Below are 11604 nucleotides of genomic sequence, written 5' to 3'. Positions count from 1 at the left end.
GCTCTCGGAGGTCTTGTATTTATTCTTATGATGGCAGCGCAATGCTAAATTCCTCTAAACCTCCCTGAAAATTTAGATTTTTAAAAATGAATGAAGATATTTAAATATTTATGCAGTCTTTGCTCGTAAGCCTTTGATTCATCCTAAATGGTCGTCAAAATTTTAGTTTACTGTGAGATATTAAACGACATTGCTTTCCTTTAATAAACAAACAAGGCAACATTTTCAGAAAATATTTGAAAGTCTGTACGAGTGAATTTGAAACCCTCTGTTTTAAAATATTTGCTTTAATGCCGAGTATGGAAAGGAAAGATGAGAACGTAATGTGCATGTAGAGTTTAGCTAAGTGGCGTTAGCTGGAGCTGTAGTTAAACTCATTACGGTATAATGAGCACCAGTCACTTTAAGGTGAGAAAGCTCCTGATAGACTGATCTAAACTGGGCTCCTCCTTCCTCTGTCGTGACAGTAAAAGGTTACTTTTGATTCTTTAATTATGCGTTGAAAAGTTCTCACTTAACCTAATTAAAAATGTAGAAATGAGTCGACTTAATAATATCAAAGAGAAAAAGAGAAACAGCCAGGTCTGGTCAAAGGGATGAAATCTTTTTATACTGTTATCACATCATTTGTGTTTTATTTAGAGGGATGACTTAGATGATATCTGCCTGGTCTGTCTATAAAGCGCTACAGCACTATGCTCAGATCTCTGTCAGTGTAGAACAACAAGTCTTGGGTAGTTGTCGGCACTCCACAGAGCTGGGTAAATGCAATAATTTACAGGGAAGGGTGCTATTATCATTTGGACGTTGACGTGACTCACCTGACAGGCTTTACGGGATCGTCTGACACGTTTCTGGGAGTCTGGCTCTTCAGATGTGTTTATGATTGTGCTTTTATTTGTCCCATATTTTCTCCTTCCTTACTGCATTTTATAAAGCGCATTTACTATTTTTATAAAGCTGTATGCATAAAAATAAAGTGGACAGAAATGTGTTTGACATCTCATTGGTGGTCTTTCTAGTCATAACTGCTTAGAAATCAAACTGACATGCCAAAAAGTCGCAGGTACATTTGAGTTTCACTCAGCAGTATAACATACAGTGCTCAGGTGTCTTTACTGTGGTTTGTGATTTGAATTTACAGAGGGTAAAAATGTAACCCTATTAAGCCCACTGCTATATTTCCACATGATCTATAAAATTACCATAACCAGAATCCACACCTACACCTGTAAAAATAGTCTTACTTCCTCTGCTGTGCTGTTACACAGCAAATTCAAAAGTGTTAAATGTTTTGGTGTTAGTAGTCTTCTTGCAAAAGTAGAGTTAATTTTACTGTAAGTAGAGTCACATTCTTTTAATGTAACTCTGAGGTGTAAAATGATAGTAGTTAAAATCGAGTGTTAAAAATTAGTGTTTCTATGTCAAATCTGGAGGTTACAATGGAAACATTAACTCTTGACCTCTTAACTCTGAACTCCTACAGGGGCTATGACACCAATAGAGTAAATTCACAGACTCCGCCCCCAGCACCATAGGCTCCAATCGAAGCTGAAGTGAAGCCGTTTCAGAACATTTTGCTCTACATATTTGAGTTGTTTGCCATGCTTGGTAAGTCATTTTTTCAAAGATTGTTTCAATTATGATTATTAGCTTTTACTTCTGTGGCTCTTTGGAGTTGAGACAAAGCTGTGTGAAAGGCATTAGCCATGTTGCTCGCTGATAGCATAATATTCTGTTTGAGCTAGCTGAAAGGTATTGTTTGCAGGCAAATACCACAGCCTTGAAAAAAAGCTTGCATGTGAATTTTCAGTCAAATTTTTGGTCAAATACACCTAAAACAATGTCTAGAATGTGAAATGTTGGTATAATGGTGCTACTTGAAGCCTGAAAAGGATCTCCCATAAAAAAACGAGCAAACAGCAGTAGCAGGCGTCCTGACTGGGTTCTACGTTAGCATTTAGATCCCTCCAGAGTTTTGTGCACACGTTTAAGTAAAAATGAAAAAGGTTGAGGTTTTACATTTAGTTCAGCATTACCTGTTGCCTGTGTCCTTGTCTTTTGGGAAAATACTTTACACAAGTAATGGCTCAAAAAGGATTCCTTTTTTTTACTGTGCTGCAATTGATTACCGGATTGTTTGTGCCATTAATTAGTGTCAACTAATTTTTATTCAATCTCCACAAAGGATATGCTCGTGAAGATGGAATATGGGGGAGAGCAGAAGTGCGTTGAAGTTCCACAAAGTGATGAATGAAGGACATGCATATTGTATTGAAGAAATAAGTGATGAGAATGCTGTTATTTGCATTTACCAGCTCACCTATGTCAGACCTTTTGATAAACAAAATTCTAATGAAAGTGAGAACATGTACACTGTTACATCTTTCAGAAAATGTTTTGAAATTGTGGTGCACAGTTCAGAATAAATGTTTTTCAAAAACCATTGCGTCTTTTTAGTAAATGTTTATTTCCAAAAGAAATTTCTAGAAGTTCAGAACAGGAAAATTCCCGCTTTTTAGAATTAATTAGAAGATAACTCTTACGTAGTTAAACTAAAATACTCTTTTGAGAGTTAATATATAAACTCTTAACACCAAGTGTTAAATTATCAACTCCAGACAGATTTGGTGTTTAACACTAAATCAGAGTTAACGTACCAACTCTCCAAAAAGAGTTAAATTAACACTCTCTGGTGTGGACCCATATAGACACTTTAATAGTGTTGAAATCAAATCCGACAGTGTTAATTTGGACATGCTGGATTTGCTGTGTACGTTTGTCACTTTGCACACGCACATCGCACATCTGTATGCATGTGTGTGTGTGTGTGTGTGTGTGTGTGTGTGTGTGTGTGTGTGTGTGTGTGTGCCCCTGATCATCCACAGGATCAACAACTCACATTGTGTATGTGTGTGTGTGTTTTGTCCTCCACTGCAGCTGGTTGTGCTGAGGCACAGTTTTTCCTATTCTAATGAATGTAGTTTAGCTGGTTAGGTGCTGGGTCCAGGATGCTTTCTTGGGCTTGCTGTGCCTGAATGCAGTGCATAGACAGATGATGTATTGGAACCATCACATCAAGGAGTCGCTCATATGAGCTGGGGATGCCGAGCTCGGCGTTGCCTACTGTCTCTTGTGATGGTGGGGGTTGGCAGGGGGGAGTGCTGAAGGGGTGGGCTTGGACGAGGCTGTATTTTCTTTGGGGAATTGCGTGTTTCAGCAGTATGGATATTGCAGGCAGTGGCAGAAGGAATAAACAGACTTTCTCTGCCACCCCCCCCCCCCTCCCCCACCCCCTCAACCCCCATTTTCTTCAGGGATGGGCCTGTTCACAGAAGCGGTTCTGTGACTGATGTTTGCCTGTGTTATGCGTCTATTTATTTGTTTGGCAAACAAATGCATTATTTACAAGCTACTGCCACATGTTATCCTCTCAGTGTATTCTCCGTTTGCATCAGTGTCGCTCTATTCAAGTGCAAATTAGCTAGGTCACTGCACGATTGTAATACCAAAGCCTAACTGAAACGTCTGACTCAACAGGATGTGCGACTTATATACATACATAGATTTGATGTCGTTTTGCGGTTTAAAGTTAAATATTTGAGGGGGGGAAAAAGTAATGCAATAGGTGAAAGTGCTCCTCTGTTGCAGAGCACACAGGTGGTCTTATGTTTCATGGTGGTTTATGTCTCCATGCTTGGAATGACAAAATGTGTCCGTTACTGTGGCCCATGAAATTAGAAGGGCTCATTTGAAGGGGGGAACCTATGAAAAGAGCATTTTAATATGATCTAAAGAGGTATGGACCATTAAAACTGGTGATAAATCCTGACATTCAGTATGCATTTCCTTTTAACTCGCAGTCACATTAGATATTAGATTGAGTGGGCCCCTAAGCGTAATTTCAGACCCAAAAGGAACTGCCTGTAGGTTTGCCTGGGAACAGCTTGAATAAAAATAATGCTGTGAAAGGCTTATTCGCACTCACAATCACACTTAAGGCAATTTCACCCATAACAGGGACTAGGACTGGGAGAAAATGAGTCTAAGGCAAAAGACACCTTTTCTGGGGGGTTTTTCCCCTCTCATGCATACCAATGTATTTAACTCATCTGCAATCAAAAGGAAAGGTTGAAAATCTTGTTAGGGTCTCTCTCCTTTGCATTGGGAGTCTAGAGGAAGGTACAAAGCACGTCCACGCACAGGCGGCCATTGGAGGAGAGTAGAAGAATGAGATATAGAAATTCAGGAAACGCCCAAAACACAAACACTTGGCTTCATTGGTAAAAAATACTGACTTCTTGGCTGATATCTGTTTTGTTGTGCTGCTCTCTTTGGCTTTCTCATAACAGAAGTGAATCAAAGTGGTGAACTCCAGTGCTGCTTAACCATAGGTTGGAATTCAAGATGGGTCAGGAAGACATTTCTTAAAGGTCTCACTGTGGGCCAACAGTATCAAAATGTTTTCTTGACTTCGGTTCTCAGAAAAGGAAAAGGAGATATTGGATCTGAAAAAGAAAGCTTTGCTCAGCAGTGGAAAAGAAGCTTCAGTTGAGGTTAAACTTAGTCTCCAATATGTGCTTTTATCAGATTGTGAATGCACAAGTGAAAATACTTTTGGAGGTAAAAGCATACATGTATGTGTAACAGTTTAGTTAATTTAGTAATAAATATGAAGACTGCTGTCTTATATGCTGTTGTTGATGCACAAGGATTCATATCAGTATCATGATATCAATAAATAAAGAGCCGACATCAGCTTGTGCTACACGCAAGGTTAGGGCAGGATTTTTTTTTTCCATCAAGCAAGAGCAAGGTCTAATATTTACAATATTTTCAGTGAAACACTTCAAGAGTTTTAATCGGTGGAGCTTTCGTGCAACGAGAAAAGGAAGAGGTTGGCCTTCGTTTTGTTTGCACAAATGACGCGTAATTATTTTCTTGTTACCTCGGTAAAAATAAATAAATAAATAAAAAATAGAGAGAAGATGACATTTTACCTGCCAACTATCATCCTTGTTAAGACTGAACAAATCACCCACTGAAGATATGCAAAGGCAGTGTAATTAAATGTTTAGAGACTACAAGAGGAGCTGAAATGAAAGCCGTCTTGATCTTCAGAGGACAGCTTTCAAATCAGCCCCCAAACAACTTTAATTCTTATTTCTAAAACGATTTTAATGTTGTTTTCCCTACAGTGGATTGAAGATTTGTTTAGATGTTTCCAAATAGGAAGCCACTTTGTTCAAGGCTGAATGAGCAGTGACACGCGTGCATGTGAGTGCGTGTCTGTGTGGATGCATGTTCAGAATGGTTATAAGTGTAAATGTATGTTTTGTAAGTGGGAGTTCTCTAAAACCACCTCATTAAGGAATAACTGACATGAGTCTATTACATAATTTAAATTCAAATGCATGTACGGCTGCACCTCCCTCACGTCGATGGGCCCGCGGTGCAGCCCGCCTATGATCTTACTGCAGATGCATGTATCTCAGAGTCATACAAATGAGAGGACCAGCCCTCATGAGGAGGATTTTTTTAGGAGACTATAGAAGAAAAAGTTAAAAAAAAAAGTTCCTATGAGTTCTTGGCTTTTGCATTTATCTATAGTTTTTATTTATTTATCCGTGTATAGCTGTTAAGCACAGTAAAATGCCATCTGTGCCTCAATAAAAACATTCTCAAGTCGGTTTTACAATTAGAGTGGACAAATTGTGAGCTTATACTCTTTGACAGTGTGGGTGACTCTGTATTTACTGCTACAAACAAACAAACACAAAAAAAATCCTGTTAGGATGACTAATATTTAGCAATAACGGCAGCATTATGGTATCATTTACACTCTGTTGTGCCTAATAAGTTGCAAACAGCTTTACTCGCCAAGGAGTTCAACAAATATATCCACGCTTTAATAATCCCATCTATGGAAGTTGTGTTATTTACATGAAAGAAGTGATTTAGTCTAACTTATTTGATTGCAATAATCTTAAAAGGTTTTATTTTTCATGTCTTGTTTGCTACGTGCTCAATGGCTATCTTAATTATCTAAGGGGATCATTTGGATGCAGATTTCTCATTCCAGTATGGGCACAATTAGTACTTTATAGGCCAGTTTAATACACTCTCCAAAATCACAATGATTTGCTGGCACTTTCTGCCATTTGTGCAGTCCTATTGCTGGCATCAGCTGCTCATCAGCAGGTCTTTATCTTTGTTCTCAGCTGTTGTGTTCTGTTATAAACACAATGAAGGTATATTAAAAAAAATAAGACCAAAGCAGATATCCGTGCGGTAGAAGCAACCAAGTGAACAAAAAAAGGTTCCCAGCTGCTCACGTGTACGATATTGTCAATTATACATGCAAATGTTTTCCCAGCCCGGGCCCAGCAGCTGTTGGTGTTCATTTTTAACCCTCAGCTGCACAAACAGTTAGTTTTATGTTTTCTTCTCTGTGTGTTTGACAGAGAACAATGGTGTTGTGTTAATATGTTTCTACGAGCCCAGGATGATCATAAACTGCTACAAATTGGCTCACAACTCTTCTGGCAGGTTTTGTACAGTACTCGTAACTGTTTTTTCTGCCAATGTCATGCTGGCTTTGTGCTAAATTGACATTTCCTCAGCACAATGACTTTCACCGTAAGGGTGAGGATCAGATTTATGATGCTCAACCAATCAGACAGTCTTCACCGAGGCTCGTAAGAACTTTGTTTATTCTAAAGTCTAGAAAAAATAGCGGCGAATGAGAGATTTATTAAGCTTTGCAACCTAAATTGAGAGCACTTTAAAGCTTGACTGAAAAAAAGCAATACAGATTTGTCCTACAAATATCGGAATTTTTGCTAGAGTAGTTTCTGGCATAACCAACTTTACCGACCTTTACCTAGGACAAGAAACAAAAGACTTCTTTAGATGTCAACAGGTGTGACATTTAGTTAGGTTAAGTAACTATGCGGTGATTGTCCTTTGTGTTTTTCTCTCCAAATCTCCTCCAACACTCCTCCTTCTCTACAGACACACTGTATCCAAGCACCGCAGCTTCCATAATCAAAGGTGTGTATTTACTCTGTGCTGGGCTGCATCCACAGAGTTAACACTCCAAAGTCTATAATACAAAAAAGGCCCTCAGAACTTAAAAAGAGGGCCACATTTGGCAAATTAGCCATTAGGTTTACAGACTTTTATGTTAAAGACTTTAGAGAAAAATATTGCTGGACTTTGAATATTAAAGACTCAAGAAAACTTGCAGATTCCCACATTGTTAAAACAGGGATGAGTTTCTCTGTAGCGCTTTTGCTTTTGCTCAATTCACATCTGTATTGTCCCCAAAGTGTTATCTCTAAGTGGCACAGACTTAACAAGGAAACATCAGGCTTTCACCTTGGTCCACCTCATTTACTGTAAACCACAGAAACAGCAAGTTTCCTCTCGTGTTTTTGTGCATTTGCCATATGTTTTCCCACAGGATGTTTTTTTAGTCTTTTTCAGACTATATGTATGGTAAAATATTTCTGCGTTTGTTGAATACATTATCACTGGCCCAGGGGAAAAGCGTGATATTTTTTTTCTTAAGTGTAGTATCTGATAAGGGGATAGCTTTAAACAAAACAAAAAAATATTAATTTAAAAAAATGAGCAAATATTTGCTCTTGGCACTGCTCTTTTTCTTCTTCTTTAATTTGTATGAGTCATGCAGTTCATCTTGACTCAGGTGTGGCCTTCCTAGACTGGGAAGGGAGGGGTTGTGGGGGTGGTGGGGATGGGGGCATGTGGTATAACTTTGACTGCGTGTAAGTGGGGGGGCAGAGAGATATTTTAGTGTGTGGGCTGAAATATCCCCAAAACGTCCTTTTTCAAACAAGATGGCATCCAGTCGTGTGATTTAAAAAAAAAAAAAAAAAAGAAAGAAAGAAAGAAAGGAAAAGAAACAAACTTTGCACACAGTCTATACTACGACCTCTCTCGCTCTCTTTTTAACCCACATTTGCAAACCACCTCGCTAACGCTTCCAAATATATGTCTACTTTACGTGAGCTTCGGCTCTGCCACAAAGAAGGACGTTTCCGCTGTGTGCGGTCGTGCTGTGCTGAAACTTCACGCTCAGGAGCTGCCCTGGCTCTCCTCAGCAGTGCATTCATAAATGCGCATTTCAGATATTTCATATTTCCCAGTTATTGAATCGCAGTTTCCAGCCGGCAACAACAAGTGTTTTCACTGAAGTGTTTGACTTAAGCTGCTGCCTGACTTTTTTTTTTTCTTTTTTTAAAAAGCCCATAGGTTCAGCACCTCGGACAGCGACCAGAGTGAGCTGCTCACAGTTCAACCTCTGCTCCCTCTTGAGGCCTTTGAGCTTCATTTGCAAACATGTATTTTTCCTACAGTCTGTATACACAGATAGATCCCCTTTCGTTGAAAAGCTATATGCAAACAAAAACTGATAAATGCACTTAGCCTATACAATACAATACCTTTTATTAAGCGGGACATAGGGATTGTTCTATAATTTCCACAATGTACATTTGGTGAGCAACGTCACTGAACATTAAATCAGTCAAAGCTACGCAGATTCCGAAATGTAGAACACACAATAATGTGAATATGTACTTTATAAATTATATCATTGTTACTATTTTTTTTTAAATAAAAGGGCTCTAAGTCGTCTTCGGTGGCTGAAATATGTCGCCTTTTTTTCTCTTTTAAATAAACTCGTCGGCGGCCTACATTTGGCGTATTTTCAATATGTTCAGCATCCAAACGCAACACCATTGACAGCACAAAACATAAAGATAAAACTTCCATTCGTGCAAAAAAAATGCCTTGGGCGTGAAAGCACTTCTTCTGTTGTTTGTCCATATAATTCCATATACTTCACTTGGACGGAAACCATAAATTGTTTAAGGCTATACAAACATAAAATAGAGCATAACACACTCGGCCTGTCCAAGGCGTCAGTTCCTCCACTCCCCCCATCTTCTCCTTTGTCCATTTCCTCTCAGGTACACCCGTTTGTCTGTCGGCAAAGTTTGTTTTCCAAGCAAGGGGGGAAAAAAATCCACGTACCCGACAAGTACGGGCCACGTTGAATCATCCAGATTGCGTTAGAGTTGGCTGATGGATTTGAATATATGAAACTCCAAGGAAACGTTCAGATTTGACTAGATAGTGGACGAGTGTAGGTATACAGATATTCGTCGGCTTCCTTGGCTGACAGTTATTTTAGTTAAAAATAAATGGCATGTTTTTTTCGTTTTTTTCTTTTTTTTTTCTTTTTTGGTTCCTCAGCCTAAGCAGAGTCCCATGCGACGTGAGTCATCGCAGATTAGATTATAGAGGAAAGACTAGAAAGCCTGAGAAGGTGGAGTATTTCCATCCGCCCATTAGGGTGCCCCGTTCCAGCTTCAGATAGACACGGTCCTCCCGTTCAACCATCAGCAGTACTCCGTTGCTGGCCGCCTCTCTCGTAACGTCCTGGTCACCGGCGAATGCTGATATAACCGGATAATCATTCTGCATCAGGTTCACCTGCAATTAAGAGCAACGAGAAACTTGGAGCTGAGTCTTGTACCCAGGAAATGCAAAAATGCGCCCCACGTTTTTCGTAATTTCTCACCTGTATAGTTTGTCTGTTGTAGACCTTCACCACGTGAAAGCTGAAACTATAGATTCCCCTTCTTGGAGCCTGGAAAACACTCGTTTTGAGATCGAAATGGTTGCCGATGTTCACTAAAACCTGTGATAAGAAAGGGAGCACAATAAGATAGTGCTTTATTAGTATGATTATTTTTTATGTGCATGCTTAATTCAACACAACAGCTGGTTTTGTGGAAACGTATTGTTTGTGTCTGCTGTGCGCAGTGACTAAAAAAGAGGCGTATAAGCCAGTAAGCCTGGTGCTGCTTTGCCAAATGTTTCAGGCAGCACTTCAGTCGCACTTTGGGAAGGATCCCAATTTGAGGCGTATAACAGGCCGCTGTCCAAAGACCTCAGCCGTGAAAACTTATTGGAATATCTAATCAAAAGCAACACATTGCATATCTAAATGCGGCCGAGGCCCAAGACGCATGCGGTAAATGATCGTGCATGGGTGATCGTCTGGCGGCGCATCTCCAGATCACGCCAATTACGCACACGAATCCTTCTGAAACATAAAATAACGCCGAAGTCTTTAGAAAACCTCCTGGCTCGGATCGCACAGAGCGTTAGAAGTAATAGAAAATCAATATCGAGCAAGATCATAAGTTTTACCCACCCAACAGATTGTACGAAGAGAAAATTATATTTTAGAATAAAATCGGACTTGTATTGGATATGGGTGTGTTGATGCTAAATTCAGTGGACATCTGACCTGGTCAAAATAGATGGTCATGGACGTGTTGCTCATCTCTGACGGCTCATGGTTGGTTCCACGCACGGCTGAAAAAGCCACCTTTGCCCCAGCGGAGCGGACTGAAATGCCAAGTGAGGAGGTGACTGCGCCGTCCGAAGAAGGGTTCGAGTCGCACACCACTAGACACTTCCCCTCGAGAACTATGGGTTCCGTGTCGTTCTGGCCAAGGCAGAAAGCCACGCCGCATCCCAAGAGGAGGGTCAGTGCCAGTATGGCACAGCGTCCCGGGCAGCGCGCTGGCACCATGGTTGGATCGCTGATCCCGTGCACACTGATACAGCCCGGTAGCCCCTTGGAGGTTTGTTAGCTCTCGATCACCTGGTCCAGAGTCGGTCCCTTCTATCTTCCCCTCTCTCTTCCTCAATATGTGATACTCCCTCACTCTCTCAAACACCTTCTGACACACAGACGCACTCAGACTCTCTCCGACTGAGACTCCCCTCCCTCCTGCACGTCTTAGTTGATTTTGGGAGAGTATTCAGACATCTGTGGTTGCAATTCCTGATATAAGAGAAAAATAGTTATCTTGTGAGACAATAACATCAATGAGATCGTATATAGTTTACTTAATAAACTTGTAACGAGCGTGCGTAAAAAGACTTGTGCGTAAAGGGAAAAGCGACTGATCGTTAAATACCACAATCCTAATAAGCATGGTGTAGAAATTGATCATCCTTTATAATTATCCTATCAAAGCAATTATTTGTGCTTCAGCTGCGTGTTTGCTGATGGGAATGCGCGCTGCAGCACTTTGTACCAAATTAAAATGTCCAAAAAAAGATGTTCCCTTCCTCTATCCTCGTTCTGGCTGATAATTGTGATGAAACAAGCACTTTTCTGGCATTTCTATGAAGGAACGATAAACCACGACCTACCTGCGTTATCCATCCCGCTGGTGTGCTTTCTGTCCCACCCTCCAAGACTGTAAACTGAGCGCTCAGATCGCTGCTGCTGCTGCTACTGCTGCAGAAAAAAGCACGAGTCTCTGGGCTGCCTTTCGAGGGAGTACTCACGCCCATTCTTTGTGTGTGGCCACTGCAACGAGACTTTTCAGAAGTGCCCCACAATTAAGACACATTACGTGGACTAATAGGTTTGTTTGCACAGTCATACGTGCTATGCTGGGAGCTTGGGGGCCCCTGAGGTTGGCAAAGATCACTCGCTCTTAGGGACTGTCATTTATATGCTCTGGTTTTGTCATATCTCTGTCTGAGTAA

General features: G+C 40.5%; 1 protein-coding gene and 1 long non-coding RNA gene across 2 annotated transcripts; one reads left to right on the top strand and one right to left on the bottom strand.

The window, feature by feature from the left end:
• Positions 1-1442: 1442 nt before the first annotated feature.
• On the top strand, positions 1443-2446 carry LOC146380236 (uncharacterized). Its single transcript, XR_014801396.1, has 2 exons — positions 1443-1611; positions 2189-2446. It is a non-coding gene; the product is annotated as an uncharacterized LOC146380236 (long non-coding RNA).
• Positions 2447-8455: 6009 nt separating this feature from the next.
• Positions 8456-11604, bottom strand: cbln2b (cerebellin 2b precursor). Its single transcript, XM_084939181.1, has 4 exons — positions 11263-11604; positions 10346-10888; positions 9611-9730; positions 8456-9522 (listed from the first exon to the last, which is right to left on the bottom strand). The coding sequence occupies exons 2-4, from the start codon at positions 10631-10633 to the stop codon at positions 9325-9327; spliced, it is 606 nt and encodes a 201-aa protein (XP_084795307.1). The 5' UTR covers positions 10634-10888; positions 11263-11604; the 3' UTR covers positions 8456-9324.

This window comes from Perissodus microlepis, chromosome 9 (genome assembly GCF_051167445.1).
Source record: "Perissodus microlepis isolate ML-2025 ecotype Zambia chromosome 9, ASM5116744v1, whole genome shotgun sequence".
In the NCBI taxonomy this organism is placed as follows: domain Eukaryota; kingdom Metazoa; phylum Chordata; class Actinopteri; order Cichliformes; family Cichlidae; genus Perissodus; species Perissodus microlepis.
Note: the sequence above shows the minus strand (reverse complement) of the source record. Positions and strands in the feature narration are given on the sequence as shown.

Excerpts from the sequence above, each read along its gene's own strand:
- cbln2b (XM_084939181.1), bottom strand. The coding sequence starts at position 10,633 with ATGGTGCCAGCGCGCTGCCCGGGACGCTGTGCCATACTGGCACTGACC. Across the intron at positions 9,731-10,345 it reads TGACCATCTATTTTGACCAG|GTTTTAGTGAACATCGGCAA; the intron begins GTCAGATGTCCA and ends TTCTTATCACAG. Across the intron at positions 9,523-9,610 it reads ACAACAGACAAACTATACAG|GTGAACCTGATGCAGAATGA; the intron begins GTGAGAAATTAC and ends TCTTAATTGCAG.